The sequence below is a fragment of the Ptychodera flava genome, unplaced genomic scaffold, assembly GCF_041260155.1.
Source record: "Ptychodera flava strain L36383 unplaced genomic scaffold, AS_Pfla_20210202 Scaffold_31__1_contigs__length_3010019_pilon, whole genome shotgun sequence".
In the NCBI taxonomy this organism is placed as follows: domain Eukaryota; kingdom Metazoa; phylum Hemichordata; class Enteropneusta; family Ptychoderidae; genus Ptychodera; species Ptychodera flava.
The window spans coordinates 1,721,368-1,742,687 of record NW_027248353.1 but is presented as its reverse complement, the minus strand read 5'-3'; the positions used below and the strand labels follow the sequence as shown (position 1 = coordinate 1,742,687).

The 21,320-nt window shown below is 38.1% G+C and overlaps 2 protein-coding genes across 2 annotated transcripts in view; both read right to left on the bottom strand.

Annotated features, from left to right (window-relative positions):
• The window catches only part of LOC139127426 (uncharacterized), an 88,689-nt gene extending 79,804 nt beyond the window's left edge, over positions 1-8,885 (bottom strand). Inside the window, exon 1 of the mRNA XM_070693353.1 lies at positions 8,748-8,885. The gene's annotated coding sequence lies outside the window, so the exon portion shown is untranslated. The remainder of the gene's footprint in view (positions 1-8,747) is intronic.
• A 7,422-nt stretch (positions 8,886-16,307) lies between these two features.
• Positions 16,308-21,320, bottom strand: part of LOC139127367 (uncharacterized) — a 71,222-nt gene continuing 66,209 nt past the window's right edge. The window contains exon 8 of the mRNA XM_070693282.1: positions 16,308-20,166. Coding sequence (XP_070549383.1) covers positions 20,081-20,166 — 86 coding nt within the window. The 3' untranslated portion in view covers positions 16,308-20,080. The remainder of the gene's footprint in view (positions 20,167-21,320) is intronic.

Genomic DNA, 21,320 nt, shown 5'->3' with positions numbered 1-21,320 from the left:
AAAGAGTACTGCAGGGGAAGCATGATAACATTGATTATTCAACTAAACGGTCTGTACTATCTCGTGATATATGAAACATCAATCAACTGGTTTGACAAATCTAAAGGGTCAGGGTATAGATGCATGACTGCGCTGGCATTTTTAAGAGAAACTCTGTCAACTTATTTTAGAACCGATAAGAATGTGACACCGTTCACAAAACATTGCACTGGATTGGGGAGCGTCCAGTTATTATGGCCAGGGTGGGCCGGTATATTCTTCTTGTGCATCAGTAAAAATAAGTGAAATCCCCCACCCATTGTCCCCTTAAAATGATTACCCCTTTAAGGATGACAAAAATGTCATTATCCCCCAATACTGTTTGAGTAAGTATTGATCCAATTTTGAAAGATAACACTGGCCATTACTGGTGCATAGATACAATATAACATCAGTGGAAAAGATATTTTATTCAAGATCTTTCTCTTCTTCCAGATCCCGTACACACTGTGTACTATGTCTCGGAAGGTTTAAAAAGTTCTGACTTCGTCACTTTTGCCGTTGCCAATTTCATGGATTACAAAATCATCATCCTCTCCTTCGGCAAAAAGCTCTGCGTCTAATATGTCGTTGTCACTGCACAATAATGATACCAGAAAAATACTTGACAATATAGTACATACACATATTTATATTCATAATATGAGTTATAGTCCAAAAGGTATATTATGTATTGCTTCCTCATTGCTAACTGACATAAAAACTAGTCATTGAAACTTTTAATTTATATTCCAGCCTTTATGTTTATTTATCAACATAGGTTTTGTACGTCTCTTTCCTGAAAACTGATAAGATATCAACAGTAGTGCCATGCATCAGTTTAAAATATATCATTGCCTTACTTCAGCCAAAGGTTGATAGGAACTGTTCATTTGCCCTCAGTGAGCTCAATTTACAAGAACACAAGCCTGTATGGAGTTGCAAAGGCAAGATCTCCATCTGACAGTTAATACACATACTTTTCTTCGAATCATAGTGAAATAACTTAAAAAAATAATATCATGCAGAGAATTATTTTTATTTCCGAGAATATTTTTGTACACTAAAACTGATGGGAAGGATACTAATATGAAAATCAAATGAACCCCCTCCACTCGTGCTGCTTGAAAAATACACGCCCCCTCTTGCAGTTTTCAAATTTTAAGGTGACTCCTCTGGATTTTGCCGGTCCACCCTCGGTCTTAATAATTGAACGCTCCCTCTATGGTGAGCTCCCAGTTGATAGCTTGCCATCAACATTTTCAGTTTTAAAATAACGATGCAAATTCTGAAGTGCAATGAAATTATAACATTTCACCCTTGAAGGTTACTATCAATAGAATCTCCTAGTCCGCTGAATCCCTTATTATTGAACAGAATACGAGGAATCATGGCTAGAACTGCACGCTTTTGATGTGTCTCTATGTGTGTCAAAGTTGACAGTACCTGGCGATGCCGAGTGGTTCTTAACAGGCTCCATTTATTAGGATCTAAAATAGCTGATAAAACGTGTTTACTGCGAAGCTGAGTCTGCACGTTGACGCTTTGTACAATGAGGGATTTATGTATATTAGGGTTGGCTGTATGTGTTCGTGTGAACCGTGCACAGTTCTCAGATTTAAGTGTGCAATTAGTTACTCAAATCTATAGATGGCATGTTAAGAGCAAGTCGCGCCATATTTCGGGCTTTCAAATACGCGATGTAGATATAAATCATCCATGAAAAATCTTGCTGTCTCATGTTTCCAAACCAGATATCCATACTTCTTGATACCACTTAAGTCCGCTTTAATCAGAAAAAAAACAACACACTAATAATCACACGGTTTATTGTGCCAAGAGCAAAATCTGAAGCCTACGTTATGTCTAGTCAAGTTTCAAAGATAACTGTAAACTTTTACAGGTGCTATTCATCCGTCTCTATCTGAAGTCTTCTGAAATGATTTCAAGACTATTGTCCACCTGTCAGTGCATCCATCGTTCCGTCTTGGACAGTTATTAATACAGGCTGTGTGTATAGTTATCAATATAAACTTCTTGCCACCACAGCATGCAACAGACATCAAATCAGGTCCAAAAATCGTTATCATTCAAGGTAACTAAGAAATGTACCAGGTCAAGGAACATATTGAGAATGAGAATGTCAAAGGCAATGGGGTCATCTTGAACCACAAAATAGTGGTGGTACCAGGTGTCCGGAATGGGTAAGCGTACCCTGCCAGCTAGCCGCACCCGTCAAGATTGACCCAACGCGACAAATCCATTGTTATTTGGTGAATTCACCAAATTACTTTTGTGAGTCAAAATTTGGTATGCTGTCACTCATCATTTGAGTAACAGACAGGCCACTCGCATACTTGATTGAAGTAATTCAAATGCAAGCGTATGCCTCATCATTAGCCCTTTAGTCGCTCTACTAAACGTATTTTAGGAGAAACCTTATAGAGGTCTGAAATATGTGAACTCTAACTCTTCAAATCACACTCACCATTGCCTGTCACGATCTGATCAGTACAATGTCAAAAATCTGCCCCAAAATAAAAGCATCTTTGATAACTACTGGAGCGTCTTGGGTAAAAAGACGGTTTTGTCCAAAACTAATATCGACAAAAATTCTAATATTCTTCACATCACAACGTCAAGACGATCGCGACGAATTTCATAGGAAAGCAGAGAAATGTTTCCTTCAAAGATCAGTTTTCATCGAAAATTGCAGAGATCATATGGCAAGAACATATCTACATTCACTCTTATCATCGCCTCTATAATACGACGTTCTCTTAAATCAAATTCTAAGAAAACCAGCTTGCGATGTTGTTCTATTCCTGCTATTTAAGCTAGCGCTATGGCTCAGCAGACTCGGTGTGTTCACTCGATACCATGTAAATCATAGTGAGTGGCAATATGGCGGCCTTAAACAGCTGCATGTATTTCCTTATATCATGCAACTCTTCTTTCACAGCTTTGGAAGGTATTTCATCACCAAGGAACATTAGTGCTTCATTGAAGCCCTCTTATTGGTCGATTGATAAAATGAATCCCAAAAATCCTTGGCGTAGAGTATTTCCAATCTTGTGTCCATCTCATATATGAAACAACTGTGCAAAAACCTATAGTGTTGACGGAACCGAAGATAAGTGTCACTTTATCACAGACAAGAATGACAAATCCTGCGTTATATGCTGCCTTTCTTATCGCAATCGCTTTGCTGAATTTGGCTGTAACAAAGTGTTTTTATGTCCCCAATTTTATCACATAATCACACAAAAATGACTTGCTCAAATCAATTCTCTCCGATTTACACAATATTAGCAATACCAGGTCGCTCAAGATAATGTGCTGTGCTGGCAAAAAAACACTGTTCATTCGTCTTTCAGGACCTGATTTGCGGGTTCGATGATTGTTATCCACAAAATGTGTCGTAGATGAAGAGTTTCGGTGTCCAGGAACAGTTAAAACGGACATCCGGTCTGAATGCAGTGTACAAAAGCATCTCAACAGGCTGATGTTTATCATCACTGTGTAAACAAACGGTGATTTTTTTCCATAAACAGGGACGGAATACTTTTCAAGGTCACTAGCTTTCACAGCATGCAAACATGTGCTTCATCAAATCTGCAGAGTTTGAAAAGTTAAAGAATGAATATGTTTTTTCCTGGACAACGTGTACCATTACTGGTAGAGTCACCGGAGTTGATTATTCGATGACGTTTTCTTGAGCAAGGGGAATATTTAACACGATTGGAACTAATTTGGGATAATTGGATAGTGAATTGATGTCGGTTACATCTGCAAATGTAAACTCATCTGCTTTTCTTTTTAAGTTATACTCCCGTTTTTATGTGTAATTTGTAATGTATCAACATTCAGCTATAGGGCATCTAACATGTTTGAGAAATTGGAAAAATATGAAGATCCAATTATTCCAAATTAGTTCCAATCGTTTTATTTTTGTATTTTTCACCAGCACGACACCATTCATCATCCAGTAGAGACATAACTCAGTGGTTCGATTATCCGATAAGGGTGTTTTACGTTTATATGTAACTATTGGTACCTACCACCGCCTTTGGTAACACAGTCGTGTGGCCTATCCATAATGCTTGCTTATGTTTGACATGTCAGATAGATGTCTAATCCAGTGAACATCTTTTCTGTATAATTGTAACAATTTATTTTCACATATGTTGAGTGATGAGAATGATAACTGTAGTAATGAAATGTTACTACGAATAATCATCATGATCTGGACATTTGTGGGAGAAGATTTTCCTAATTTTACCTGAAGGCTATTTTTAGCACGATATGGATCAATGTAAGGTTCTTATGACCTTACCGCAAAGTACACAAGAGGATATTAGCACCGCAAAACCCCATGCTCAGTGCAGGTCAATTCACAACAGTAATGTTCGACGTTATTTCTAGTATATTACATAGTAACTTGCCTTCGTTACTATGGAGTTGGGCGGGCAGAGTAATGGCCGTTTTCATAAAACGTCAACTTTGAATTTGAAAGTTTTCAACCCTCCAAAGGAAACGGGCAGTGTCGCACGCAAAAGGCGCCGTGCTTCCGGCGCCTGAAACAGTGAATTTTATGGATCAAGCGCTCATTGACAGGGATAAAATGACAGCGTCCATTGAAAGCTAACTTTATAAGCAACGCAGCACCAACGAATCTTGTAATGACAACATTGCAAACCACGGCAAACTGCTGATATAATCCCTGCCTTCATTAGAGTGGTTTGACCAGTCAATGTTCAAATGTTTTCGTTGAGATCTACCATTCTACTTTGGTGCGATTTATTCTTTTGTGCATAGAATAGTGTTTACGCTGATCAATTACTAACCGTTATTATTTAATCTACCTGCATCATTTTGTTCTGATGACTATATTTATGTTGATCCAGTAATAACCTTTATTATTTATTACATTACCATGCCCTGTCAGTCGCATTTTAATTGGTCGAGCTGAACCACGTGACTGACCGCAAATGCACTGTAATGGTTTGTTTACATGCCTATGAATATGAATAATAATATTAACATCGTAACTTTACAGCAAAGTCGTAAATTTGATTTTTACAGAGATCATAATCAATCACACAATGAAATGGAACACGTATGGGCCAAGTTTAGACACTTTTCTCCAAAAACTCTGCGGATTTGTAAAATTTAAATTTATACAGCTCGCGTGACGGAACGTATTGCACTACTCACTTAGCTTGCATACAGCACAGCAAGGCACTGTCCAGTAAATATAACATTTGTGTAATAAAAGTTCTGGGGCACCGTTGTCTTTCGCGTGGGAAATTCTCGTACGTTTTGATGGTTTTCTTGGGTTCTTTGATTATATATTGGAAATAACAGACTCGGCGAGGCTTGCCGAGTCCGTTAATTTTGGCTTTCCACTCGCCCGCGCCCATAAATAAACGTTATTGTTCAGGGCGTAACCCTTTATTTCTATAATCTACCTGTAATCATTTTGTGTTCCGATGACTTGCAAGAAATCAGACGTTTTATTTTTAGTGACTAAAAATTCAAAATGAAAATTACAGTATTACGGATCAAAATTGTCAAGCTATGCCTGTATGCCTAGACTGACATTTTTGAAGACAGACCGTACATATTTATTTAGAATACTACAATGTGACCACTGTCAGCAAAACACCTCTCTAGATTGGTGAGTTGATAGACGATAGCCTGCTTTCTGTATTTCAACACAGCCATGCAAGCATGTACTGACTCTTTGGTTTGTCCAATCGGTTGATTAATGGTATTCGTAGACCTTTAGGGTCATTTGACTGAGTCGAGTAAACACTGTTACCCGGAGGTCATTTCATGTCCTTTGAGGTCCTTCCTGCCAACCCAGGCATTTGTAAAGTTTGTTGGTTTAATCAAACCTAGCTGGAGACAATGATCTGGACTTGCTGATTTAGCTAACGGTATGACCGGCCAGCAAAATTGGATGTTTCTATTTATTGTCCAATAAATCATTGGTGGTCCAATGTGGCAGCCTTAAATAGCATGTAGTGACATTATATCTGCTAAGGGAGCCTTCAGTAATTACAGAGGGGTGGGTCGGGTGGATTGGGGGAGGGTCACTATTTAGAAAACTGTCCAGGGGGTCATTATTTATAAGGGCAATTTTTGACAGAAGATGATTTTACGGCCAAACCTTTGAATGACCATTTGATATTTCCTGAATAGGAAATTGCAGACAAAATACATCAATTCTTTTAAATACATAGACATTATCGAAAAGCTTCACAAGCAAAGAAAATGCAGTGGTATCCTACATTTAACACCTGAACAGTTAAAACTGATGAAAGACAAGAGAAACAAGATATTGGACAGATGGCAAAGTGTATACCAATTATCAAATGTCTACAAATGCACAGATATTGTTAGTTATATGGTTTATATTGGCAAAAAATGATCATAGTTCTCTCATAAACTACCATGTATAGTGAATCAACATTTCGGTGAAATTCAAAATCCAATTTCTTGTACACACATCCATTTGTAACCAACCTAGTCTAATCAAGTACATTAATATGAATAATCAAGAGTACATGAATACACAGATTTACCTCTTTTAGTATTGGAAAAAAATATTCATAGTTTCACCATAGGCTACCATGTATAGTGAATCAACATATCCGTGAAATTCAAAAATCCAATTTCTTGCACATACATCCCACCCAAGTCTAATCAAGTACATTTATATGAATAATAAGGAGTACATAAATACACAGATTTACCTATTTTTGTATTGGAAAAAAACATTGTTCCTGGTTTTGTCATAGACAAGTATGTAGAGTAAATGAACATTTTCAATGAAATCCAAAAATCCAATTTCTTGTATACACATGCACATTTACTTCCGACTTCAAGCAAAGTACATTTACAGAATATTATCATACATAACAGATATAGCTTGTTGTGTGGGTGAAAATTGTCAGTAGTTTTCCAGATAGATTCCCATGTATTATAATTTGATATTTTTGGGTGAAGCACTATATCAGCCACATCTTGCCGCCTTATAGTTGTACAAAATATGGTGACCCTCCCGCAAATGCATGACCCTTAAAAATGCTTGCGTGATAAATTGCAACACTCCCTCCCAAAACGCCAGCCCTCCCACCTGTTATTTTTGTCTGTAACTTACATAACAGCCCTGAGAGCAACCTATACACTCTGGCTAGCAAGAAATAATAAAATCTTTGGAAGTTGGGAGTTGGTACACAGACCGGAAGGGACAACAGCACGGCAGCTGGAGAGGGAGGGTCCCCGGGGCCAAAGCACTTAACCCGTCACCGCCCGTCCCAAGTAGGGGGCAGCTGCAATCTGTTTGAAATTCGTTCAGGTAGTTAAAATGATTCCGGGCTAGGTACAACATCTTTAATGATTTCTGTGCATGTCAAATAAAGGCGTTGTTGCAGACCAAGCCAAGAAGTGGCTCTAGACGGCCATGGTGTTAACCCCACAATTAAACTAATTGTTATGTGAATCAGCTGATACTGTTATAAGTTATTCCTAGAGAGAATAATGCAGTGATTGGGGGAGGGTCAAGTTTTAGAATGCCGGACAAGGGGGAGGGTCACATTTTAGACACAAGGAGATGGGGAGGGTCACATTTTACAGCACAGGTGCGCACGGAATTCCCCTGGCCCAACCCCTGTAATTACTGAAGGCTCCCTAATTGTCTTCAGCGACTCTAGTTGATAACTTAGGAACAGTAGAGTAATATAGAAGTCTTCTCATAGGTCGAGGGACACATTGGATATTTATAATCCTTTGCGTGAAATGTTTAGAGTATTTCAAATCTTGCTGCATCTCATAGATGAAAACATCATACAGAAACCTATAGTGTTATATAAATACAGAAAATAATGACAGATACTGTAGTAGGACTCGACGAAGACACTGACCTGCTAGCTCATAACATGATGTAACGTCTGACCTTAACTACTAAACGCGTCCATGACAGTAGTCCACCGTATCGGACTAGTACAGTTAGTCAACCTTGCCACTGAACTAATATGGTTCAATATTCTGTCGAGACTGTCGTTGTGTCATTATGATAAAACACTAGCATTAAATTAGTGTGCGACCAAAGGTTAAATAATATGTCGTGTTATCTTACATATTTTGATACCTGCTTACTTCAACATGATTTTACAGTTTACAAACTTATGATTTCACCACATAACACAACATCATTTTCTTAGTTTAAACGTATATGTATGGGGGTTTTAAGTTCAATGTAACTTATTTTGTAACTTATATGTACAGTCCTTTCTATGATGAGAGAGAAAATGTGCGAGTTCACTAAAATTGGAAATAAAAAATTAGTTTTCTTGTAGTGTATGTTTAAAACGGCGATGTCGAATCGTGAATGCATTCATATCATGTTATCAGAAGCCAATTTATTTTCTACTGCATTTTCTATAGCTACTCAGTCTCAAACATATCTACCGTTAGATGCTCGCGTTATCTTTTATCGAAATCGCTTTTCCCTAAACTGTTGTAACCCACAAAATGTTTGAAGGCTCGTTCCTGTATAATCATACAAGATTGGATTGCTCAAATTACGCCTTTCTGATTTACATAATATTTTAACATAATTTGTCTATCAAGCACGACTACAAGTTCAAGCTCCGTAAACCTGAGATGGCATTTTATATGAAGTGCTGTCCTACCAAATGTGATGGACAAAATGGCTTTACCTGTTCGTGCTTCTTTCAGCAACCAGGTTCCTGGATGATATTATTATGATCCACAGTGTGTGTCGTAGATGCAGAGTTACGGTGTCCAGGAACAGTTAAAATGGACGTCCAGTCTGACTGAAGTGTACCAATGCAGTGGACGAAAACACTTCAACAAGTAGGTGTGTGCCATAGCTATGTAAACAAATGGTGGCTGTTTTGCATTGATAAGAACGGAGTAATTTTTAAGGTCACTAGATTTTTTCAGCATAAAAAGTCCGCCTCATGAATAATGCAGTGTTTGAATTGCAAGGATGTTTGTCGTTTTTCTTTTATCCTCAGAATATCTACGCCGATGAAATACTAATAGCTGTTATTTAAAGTACCTGCAATCGTTTTGTTCTGATGACCTACAAGCAATCAAGCGTTATTTATTTGACTAAAGTTGGTAATGAAAATTCTAATGAAGTATTGGTGTTAGAAGAGTAGAGAAGCTCCGTCAACAAAGCATCGCGTAACCAGTCTATGCGTCTGTCAAATTTAATGTAGCTACGAATTCCAGATGCTTAAACATCTCACATATTGTAAACTGACTTAATAGAAGTACTGCAGGGGATGCATATCATTGGATATTCAAATAAATCCAGTCTAGACGGCCGGTCAGAACTTGTGATATATGAACAATCAATAATCTTGTTTGACGGACCTAAGGGGTCAAGGTATACATGTACGCCGATACTGACGCTTTGGAACGCACACTGTTGCTATTTATTGAGAACAAATAAGAATGTCACACTGTTAACCAAACATTGCCCTGGATTGGCGAGTCGCCAGACGACAGCCTGCAATCAACATTTCAACACGGCTATGCAAGCATGTGCTAACTCTTTAATCTATCAAATCTGTTGATTAATGGTTAGTCTCTCATAAATTCGTAGACCCCTAGATTCATTTGACTGACCGAGACGAGTAAACACTGTTATCCCACGACCCTTTTAAGTGCTTCGAGGTCCTGCCTGCCAACCCAGGCATTCGTAACGTTTGGTGGAATATTAATCAACACTAGCTTCAGTATTTGATGTTTGAAGGTACCGACAAAATCAAACCTTGGTAGGCAAAAGTAATAGGAAGGAGCCCGCATTTAAAGTTTAAGTAGATATATTTACCTTAAGCTCAGCTCTGTTGGTTTTATTTATATGTCACTAAATTTGAAAATGTATCTCGGACGTATTTCTGTGACATCAACCTCACACCATCCCTTTGACCTATATGTTCGTGTACGCTTAGTCAACACGTGGGCACTGATCATGGACTGATTATAAGTAAGCAGAGTTACTGATATTCTTACTTGGATTTTCGAAATTTTGTTTATATACTCCTTAGTGAAAGAAAATTATTGCAATGTCGTTCCCAGATATTGCACTTGTGTATTTTACTATGGTGTGCCAAGTTCTGTTTTTGCTAAATTGTGCATAGAATTCATATATTGAGGAGCTGCATTTTGGCGCTTTGATTAAACTTAAATATCTCTATGGTGACGTTTTCAACTTACTTTGTGCTTTTCTTTCTCTGCAGCTGCAATGACCTGTCACAATATTGGTACAACCTAGACTTGCCTAGACGGCAGTCTATCTTTACATCTTACTGTACACAGATTGAGATACGTCAACGGATATAGCGGCAGATATCAGCAAACGTGTGCGCCCTCGTCGCTTAAATGGTTTGAACTTTGTCTTGGTCGGTTCCCCTAAGATGGTTAGCCTTAAAGCGCAGTGGTCGTCGCGCTGCGCGTGCGTGATTTTTTTGTTGATAAACATTATTTTTTGTAAACATAAGTCTTCTCAACTTCAACAGGAGTGAGATGGGAGGAGTCCCCACTTTGTTAAGGCCATTGTAAGACTCAACATCATGCAATAGTAAAATATTAAGATCGGAAACGAACTTCAGTGGTGTATTTCTATCTATAAACTCGTGTAGAGCTACGAACATTGGGACACTACACTCAGCACATTATGTCGCTGAGTTTACTGCACGCAGACACAGTGAACAAAAAGCTTTGATCGCGCGCAATCACGCTGGTTATACACAATGCTATGGTACAGTACAGTGAAAATACATAACTAAAATTGTTAACATTGCCTATATATGTAGACCAGCAACAAGCACAATGCCTAACACAAAAATTACACTCAAGACCATGATCGGCAAGCCAGAGCAGGACACGGGAGATGTTGTTGGGAGACGGTCATCACGTTAACGTACACGGATATAGAGAATCCGGTCCCATAACGTAGCGGCCCGCGACGACTTGGCCCACAACCAACTGTTGATCACCATGCCTTACTTCTCCTAGTATTACGTGGTTAGAAATAGTAAAATGACAGGAAACAATAGACAAAACGAGCGGGTTTTCGCGGTATTTGGGAGGAAAATTGCACGGCTACACCGTGCATCTACGTATCGAGAGATCCTGTGCCCCGGTCCTGTGCACGGTCATGGCAGTGATCCAACCGCTAGCTTGTGCAGGCCTACCGGTGCTGGGCAAACTTCGTTGTTGTACCTCCTGATTGCCGGGTAGGTCTGAATCCTCTTTCAAGAGAGATAACCCCCACATAACAAGAAGACCTATGAAAGGTCCTTCGCTTGACTTGATACCTGTACTCGGAATTCTCGTTTGCACCCCAAAAAGGGGTAAACTTTGTAGTTGAGTTGGATTCTCCACAGCCGAGTGTAGCGCGCCATATACCCGGTTTGACACGGACGTTCATACAGACCACGGAACGGAACAGATGCAGAGATGCTTCTTGCTGCAGCGGGCATTGCTCTGTAAGCTGTAGATTTCTGTAGTTTGGGTTGTTGTCTTTGTACTCCTGTCAGGCCTCTTGAAATGAAAGCTCTCGTCCTTGCTAGCGATGTCGAAAACTAGAGCCCGGTCGTTGATAGTCTGTTGGCGTATACATGCGTACATGCGTACGTCTAGCTCTATGGCTCGAGCGATAACAGTAGCCGAGCCCCATTCAACTGATTCAAGAAAATCATGAGCAAATGTTATCTCAATCCAGCGTGCAATTATTGTTCAATATTTAGCAGATATTTAACTTAGATTAATTGACCTTTTATTGCGTGTTACATTTGGTTAGTTGGTATGCTTGTGGCAGATCAGCCGCCATTTTAACAAGCGGCAATATCGCAAACATTACAGTCAACCCGTAACATGTGCAGCGTTCTTGGATTTGTTTACAACAGAGGGGGACCCCCTCAGGAGGATGCGCAGCGCGACGACCACTGCGCTTTAAGCACGCAATACACATTCGATTTTAAATATCGATCTCAAAATAAAATTCAGAATATACGTTGCTAATGAAACACGTGACAATATATTACATCTAATATCGATATCATGTAACGTTTAAACTATGTTCACATATATATTGTCCTCTGAAAAGGTCTGTTGCAGTTTCATTTTACAAAGAAATATTTATTTCATTTAGAACACCAGATGTCACCAAACTATTTCAAAACTAAAGGTCTTTGCATTTTTGAAATGCATTTGACTCGATTAACAAGCTCTTTGCTTTGTCTGGCTACAGTATTAAATGTTTGTGTGGATCTTTGGGCAGATAAATGGATGGCTATGCCTTCGATGTTGGACTTTGTAGGGATGTATTACTGCCAATACGTATGATCAGAGAAATTATCAATGGCATATTAAAACTTGAGGTAGCACCGTCCTCAAAGTCTCTATTAATTCCCTTTAAGTAAGTATATATTTCAGAGACCTTCTCTCTCTGGTATTGATATTTTGCAGAACGTCTCAATCCTCACCAGGCACAGATTTCAAAATGTGATCACCAAAAAACTATTCATGACTGTCACGTTAGTTTTCTCACAATATGTCACACATGTCACGCTTTTAAATGAAATTATAATGGTGAGTGAATAAGCCGTAGTACGGTAATTCACATGTGTTTTTATTTGTACACTCACTGAGTTATTGATAAACTATTGAAAGGACAGGAGAATAGATGTTACTTTTTCTTACTAACTTCAAAACCGTGCATTCCTTGACCATCTACGACACCTATATAAACAAACAGTGGTTGTTCAGTATACGAATATTCTGCAAGGTCATCATCACTGCATACAACGTAAAAGGTTTACTTTATAATGCACAGTTTTGATTTACGGTTTTTCGAGCATTTTTAGTAATTTAAAACCAAATTATTATTCAGATGTGTTGCTCGTAAAGGATTTAGCCAAAAAAGACAGAGTTTTTCATCTAGTATACGTGCCTAACAGTCGTTCAAATTTCCAATAGGGATAATGATTAGGTCATATGACCTCTTGATTAAATATGACATTAACTGGTCCAACAATCATTTTCATTCAAGGTAATACATTACCTATCATATAACATATCAGATAAGCTAAAAAGTAAATCTCGATGGGATTCTAACTCAAAACGTATGGCGCCCAGTCATTCAGCGAAGACATCACAGTCAAACCCGCTAGGCCAACCCCCCCCCCCCTCCCTCCCTAAAAAAGAGTGGTTCCATAAGCGAGCTTTGGGTATTATATTTTCATCGACTGCGACCACTCCATACACTGTAAAGTTCATTAGGCACCCGCTAACACACGCTCGCTAGTACGTATCGCTCAAAAGCTTTTATCAAAGCAATGAATACATAAATTCACAGGGCTTAACTCTGTAAATTCATACCTACAAATGTATTATGCGAAGCTAAAGTTTTCAATGTCTGAAAATTGGCATTTTGACGTCACAATCGAACACCTTCAAACACATTGCCTAATGAGAGAGTGTAATTGTACAAGGCTGCCTTGGTCACCCATCATCAGTAGATTATGTAATTATTGCTACTTGTCCAATTACTAAGTTTTCTCAGTTCAAGATTATTTTTTCTGATAACAATTATACGACCTATTTCAAGGACAATTTTACGAATCTTCTTTCAATACTATCTAATTAAATAAGCAACAACCTCCCTGGACCAATGCCGGACATATAGTTGTACTGCAGAATTGTTTTTTCATTTTGTTTCAATACAGAATCTTCTTGGAATTGTTTGTATTTTCCAGGTCACAAGCGACATTTAAAATGGCATGTAATTCATGAAACATGAGAGTGGAACCAATACAATGCAGAACTAGTGTGATAATGACTTTACCGATTCATTAGTCTCTCCACATCCTGTCTGATGGTGGTAAAGTTAATGTAATTATTATCAACACTCTATGAATTGTACAGCCTGGTTACATCGGATGTCAAGTCTGAATACTGTTTACCAAATAAGAGAACGAAATCACTTCATCAGGTGTGTGTGTGTGTATCACACCTATGTAAATAATAGTTTTTGGCTAAAATGGTGCGAGGACATTATTTCACAACGTTGACCACCTATAAGTTTTTGAATAATATGTACCGGGACAATATACTTGGTACATTTTAAGGGTTATAGTCAAAGGATAGTTTTGAAGTACTCTTCTTCGTCAATGCACCATTCATTATTCCGCGTGCGTAAGAAAACAATCACCAACGTATCCTCAACGTGTTCTACGTGCAAAGACAGTTACTGATACACCTCCAATTGCAAAATGTGTAAATGTTTTACAATTCCACACGTCACGGATGATTGATTGAGGATAAGATGCCTCTCTACGTCTGCACGCGCAATGATTTAGACGTTTTACGAGTGAACTCCTTTGCAAATATCAACTTTCCGATTTCAAGCAAATTGGAACAGATTATCCAGCCAAAAAAGGCACAGAGATAATTTACAATCACATGTCTACGTGAGATAAAGGTGCCAAAAATTGGCTAATTTTAAGGTAAACATTTTGGAATCCAGTAGGACGAACAAAACTGGAAATGTTTCAAACTCTTACATACAATACTTCACACTTGGAACCGAACGATGATCTCGAAAGGAACCTCAAGCACGTTTACTCGTGCATTATTCCAGAGCATGCAAAGAACATTGACTAGAACTGCAAGCTTCTGGACATATGTCAATGTATGTGAAAGTTTATCGTGCCTGGCGATGCTAAGTGGTTCTCAATAGGCTCTATTCATGGGGATCTGAAACACATGATAAGACTTGTTTACTCCAAAGCCAGTTCAGAAGTTCGGACGCTTCATATAATGGATGATTTATGAAAGTCATCCAGGTCATCTGCGGCAGCGTACTGGAGCAACCCTTAGTTAAAAGGTCATAAGCCGGTTAGTGTCCTTGTAAACCGAAATCAGCTTTTACATTCAAAGGCACATGAGCTGCAACTTTTGGCATTATTTTCATGATTTCATATTTATATTAAAATTAGTTCCTAGAAAATGTTCTTACTCCGAGATGTTTACTCATGTATAATAGGCCACTGAGTAGACTGCATGAGGAGGTTTCAGTAAAACAAATGATAAACGGTGGCGCTCCCAAATATGGCCGCCTCCATACAACTACATGATAAACAGCATAAATAGTGCACGTACACATTGGTATCTGTACAAATACAACACGGTGCAACCCACTGAATGGACGGGAAAGGGATTCACTCCACTTTGACAAAAAATCTCCGTTTTTCACGTAAATGGCAAAATTTGAAATTGGCGGGATATTTAAAATAAACAAAAAATCTGTTCTATTTCCTGCCTATTCTTCCACAAGCAAAAGTTCTTTAGGCATAGTTAATGAGTATATTGTTCAATTTGCAGATTTCAATGAATATCTGAGGATATTTGAGGTACCTTGCAGTTGACAAATTTTGCAGTGTTGAAGCTCATGGGCCTGCAAGTGTGCAGTTAGTGATTCAATGTCTAGATAGAAAAGAGTAAAAGCAAGACATTTTATAGAGTTCTAAATTACTCGATGATGAATCATGTATTAGCCAAATTGTCGAAAGCTCATGCCTGGTTTATTTTCTTAAACATATATCTATACGTCCTTATAATGTTAATATCCAGGATTTTTTGAAAAAGTGAATAAAACACCAGTATCGTCATAGTTTATGATGCGAAATTTGTAGCCTACGTAGTGCCGTCTCGTAGACCTGGAGGTTTATTTGACTGACTGAGTCGAATAAACATCGTTATCCCATGGTCCTTTCATGCTCTTTGAGATCCTCCTTGCCAACCCGGGCATTTGTAATGTTTTGTGGTTTAGTCAGCCCGAAGGAAACTAGCTGAAGATTTTGTTCCTGTTCACGCAAGCTGTATGACCCTGCAAACGTTGATGTTCAAATCATTGGCTTACTTCAGACTGACTTACTTCAGACATACTTCATTACTAGAAGAACAAAATTCAGTGGAACACCTTTGTAACCCATCAATCGATTCTTCCTTATAATGTATCAACTGAAGCTGGATTTAGGCGACAAGGTAAGAAACTGTTTCCGAAACGTAGCCTCAAAAGATCGCAGTGTCGCACCATATCTTCACTCTGGTGTAGGGTCTGCGCGGAGATAAGTAGACTACGGCTACGTCTCGCCTTGGCAAATCACTTATATACATAAAACAGCAAAAGCAATGAAACACACTATCATACAAAAAACACAAACAATCAAGATACGAACAACGTTTGAATTTGCTTTCCCTTTATTACAAGGCAACGCGAATGTCGAAGTAACATGACACTTGCATATCCATCTGCAAGCCTTAACATAACGCCATTGCCAACTTTGGTAATTCATTATAAAATATTTTGCTATTGGAAGTAAGCAACTCTAAAATTATTTTCATCAAAATATATTCGACAATACAATCTCATTAAATATTTCCCAAAGAATGTTTGTAATCACTTAGCATTTGGAAATAAGTATAATTGCGTCATTGCATGTAAGTAAATTCTATGCTGTCGCTGTATGAAGCCACGAAAAGTACATTTTAATTTTATACAACAGAAAGCTTCACACCTATATGTTTCGCCTTTTATCAATGTAAAAAGAACACTGAAAAAGCTTTCGGGCATCTTCCATGGTGTCAATCACGACAACTATCGGCTGTCTATATTTATGTCTTGATGTTGCAGCAGACTAAATGGACAGTGTGGTCAGATGGATTTGTTATTAATTACTTCATTTTGTGATGAGAAAAAATTAAGATATTTACAAGTGATTTGACCTCAGTTGACAATACAGGAGAATAAAACATTGTAATTTCTGAATTTAAGCAAAAGTGGGATAATTTGAAAGTGACGCTTTCATCAATGGTTTCAATGAATACAACTGTCAATAAAACGCCGAATGAAACTATCAAAATTACAAACGACTGATTTCTGCAAGTTTTACATTCCAAGCCTCATTATTTTCAGATTTGAAACTTTTACCCTGCAAATATCAAACAATGCCTAGCTGGTAAGGTAAATATGAGATATGAGACCACTGAATACCAGCAATGCCTTCATCAATGACGAAACTTTAATTAAAATCAATTTAATGGATGGCTATTGTTTTTTTAATTTCCCCTTATCACTTAAATCAACACTTACAACTTCGGTCCGAACATGACATTGAGAATATGTTATCATATATAGGCACGCAATTACAGTCTCGAAAAACACGCCAAACACTATAGGGAAAAATTGCGAGACTAGAGCGAGAAAATGATGCTTTCTCGCAATCAGTGAGAATCTGTTCTTATTCTCACCGCTGTCGGTGAAAAAAAATAATCTCCACTGAAGATTGGTGAGAAATGCACGCCTTGGTAAGAATCAAGTGTGAGAACAAATTCTCACCGGTGAGAATGGAAATTCTCACCAAGTACAGTGAGAATTGAAATTCTGATTCTCGCCAATGAACGGCAAGTCTTGATGATTCTCGCCAGTGAATTTCAATTCTCGCTGTACTTGGTGAGAATTTCCATTCTCACGGGTGAGAATTTGTTCTCACACTTGATTCTCGCACAAGGAGTGCATTTCTCACCGATCTCCAGTGGAGATTGACACTTTCTCACTGACAGCGGTGAGAATAAGAACAGATTCTAACTGATTGCAAAGTCTCGCACTTTTTCCCTACAGTGAAAGAGATTGTGCTCCTATTTCACCAGCGTGTTTCAAATACCAAAATAAAACTTATTTACAGGAGGTTTCAGAGTTGAATATATATTGGCAAAACTCAGAAAACCGGTCGCAATGTTGAAGGGTACTGGATGCAACAAAAGTGGGTTGTACATGAGTAATTCCGGAGGAGAATATGGGTTTGTTAACCAAATATGAGCATAGACAACCAAGCATTATACATGTGCAAATTCCATCTCTTGGAATGTACATTGTATGTTAGGAAAAATGTAATCAATACTAACGGAACTAGAAATAACTTTACATGACATGGAAATACTCCCCTTCAAATGTACATATACAGTTTACCATCATTTTATCAAAAACAGTTACTGGCGATGACAAAGTCCTCACTTATTGTTATATATCCAGATCAAATGTAGCTAAATGATGAGCGATTTGTGAATTCATATTGCGCTATCCTAATATGGCCGCATTCATTTTATCACAAGAAATAAACATGCAAGTAGAATTGTGTTCTTGTATCAATTATTTAAGACAGTGATTCAGATACGGTTGTGTTATAAAAACAATGAAACAAGCAAACAAGTTGCCGACTGGTTACATTGCCATCATATTTTTATATGTTCCATATTTGAAAGAAATTGCTTTGAAACAGCTTGCTGGTGGCACTGAAATTTAAAAGAGGCAGCACATAATACCTGCTCTATATGACAGAGGGCCATATCCTCACATGAATTCTAAAAGAAATCTATCGAGGCATATCTGATAATGAGGACAGACATGAGTGATTGAAACAAAATGCCATCTACCAGCAACATTAAGTTTATGTCCTTGTACAGCCTGGGAAAGAAATCAGTCTAGGCATGTAGCTCTAGACATTAAGAAAATGAAACTAAACGGCTGCCTGGAGGCCGCATTGGATCAAATTGCAATGCTCATTGACGCTCATATGTACCAAATGATGTAAACTATATCGGTCAAGACATATTTTAGTTACGTCTTTTGACAAGAAAAAAATAAAGTGAAAACAAATTTGCTGGCTGACGGATACCTCGGATCCTGTCACAAAACAAATCAATATGATATATGCGAGACATAGTTTTGTCCTCATGCCAAATTTGATAAAAATATTAGTTTAGGCATGTCTTGGTTGAAATCATAAATATACAAATTAAAACAAAATAACATTTCGCAACCATCTTGGGTCTTATAGAAAACAAAGCGAAATGCATAACTAAGACAAACAGTTCTATCCTTGCTCCACTCCTTAGAAAATGATTAAGCATCTCAAGAAAATGGTATTTACAAAGAGATTCAGACACACAAACACACGTACACACAGATTGATGGACAGACAATTCCAAAGTACAACATACCCTGGACCTGAAGTCTTTGAAGGCCCTGTGGTTATTACTCAATAGTTTTCAGCTAATACTGACCTCAAAAATGAACAGCATTTTGGAAAATTCTAATACGGCTGCGTCTAAGACCTACTCACCAAATTAAAATCCGTTGTCAAAAACGTGGCTGACCAAGATTGACGATCTAGATTAATGAAAAAATTCTCACCTAAAAAGATTTTATTGTACAGTTGTATTTTTGCAATACTTGCATACTTGTCTTGCAATATTCATTATGTGTACATTACACTCACAGGGCCAGCACTGCGATGTGTATAAAACTATTCTACCGTCTGCAAACACAGCAAGGCATTGAGGGTATCTGTCTAAAGTAAGATGAGTCAGAAATTCACCCTGTGAACTAAAGATCTTTACTTTGTTCTCATCTACTATGTAAACATTTCTCCAATTGCATCAATAGTGAGTCCACGGGGCCTTACTAGAAACTCATGTCCAAATGTCAACAATGTGTTTAGATCACTATCCAAAACATAAATGCAGTGTTCCCCAGTACATGACACAATAAGTTGATATTTGCTATTCATGGCTAGCGACCAAGGTTTATTGAGTTGTTTACTTGAAATCATTTTACCAGCCTTGCTGTATTTTATCACACGGCCATTGTAGTCTGCTACAAACACTGTGTTATCTGGACCAAGACATATCTCAGGCGCATTTACTTTATCAATATCTATTATCTGTTTCAATTTGCTCTTTGCATCACAAACTAAAATGCATTTGTTGCCATTGTCAGCAATATAATACAGATTGTTTGTGGACAATTTCACATCAGTTGGTATGAAATTATTTGGCAAGCCATGAAAAGTGATTGTCGATGTGATCTGTGCACTGTCTGCTGTTATTGTCTTCACACTGCCAGGCTTGTAACCAGGCCCCCTATCACTGACAACTACTTCGCCATTCTGGTTTATTGCCAATCCCTGGGATGGCAGACTTCTCCAGGTTCCTCTCCCTCTCTTGACAGTCTTCTAACAGTGTCTTTTAGCGGACAACCTGCCATAATAAAATGAAGGTTAAAATCATATCTGCAGACTACATCTATCAATGCTTACATTTGATTGAAACAGGAAAGTGATCAAGCCACTTACTGTGGCAATACCAGTATATGGCTCTACATCAGGGAATAAAGAGATGCCAAGATACTCCTGCAAACATGCAGTATTTTCAAAATCATTTTAATTTTATTGAAACATTAATTTGTGTGTGCACTCATATAGCAAATGTTGCCTTGTATTAGTTGTACGCACTACTGAATGTTTCAAAATGAAATGTGAAGTTTCAAACCTTTGTGTTAAGGTATGAATGGCTAAGCAATTCAAAGCGGCATAAAGCCACGAAATACAAAGTTGCCGCAAAATTTAAAGGATTAAGTTCGAATTCGATTTCTTCACTTTATCACATTACTCGGCGAATACATTCTACATTGTCTCCATGATGATACGATGCTGCATTCCATCAGTCATGTGAAATATCTCATGACAAAATGTTGATGTACGGACCAATTGCGAGTAGTCCGTTTTAAAGCTTACTTCTGGCCCAAATTTACCAGTTTCAACTGAAATTATTTCCCTCTCATGTCACATCGTTCGCTGGGTTTGTACAGTACTCGCGGCCCGTGGCTTTCGACTGAATGTAATGACTTCAGAGTCAGACAAAATGACTTCAGAGTCTTTATCCAAAATAAAAATGGCGAATTTAGTAAATGTGATTGTGTTGTTAATATTTGTTGGCAACATACGGGTATTCCACATTTTGCATAACAATTACGATGGCGACAGCTGGTGTGGCATTCGCGAAACGTTATCTTCTAATAGAGCACAATATCAGGTCCTAATGGAAGTGAAAACCCGTCGAAGTCAGATGGGTGGCAAGTGTGAGCTTGGGGAAGCCATGACTGTAAAGGTTTGTATATAGAACATTCACTCCTGAAAGTCACCAAAGTGATGAGGAAATGTGCAGTGATAACTCTTTTGAGCATGACCCATTATGGTCACGGGAAAATTTACGCAAACAACAAATGATATTGGTTTTCTTATGCAATTTGTTAAGTCCGGTAAAGGCAGGCCACATAAGGCTGACGTATCATTTCGTTTGCCTGCGTTGAATCTGTATTTGCTATGTATGAGCATTTACATCTTCATGATGCT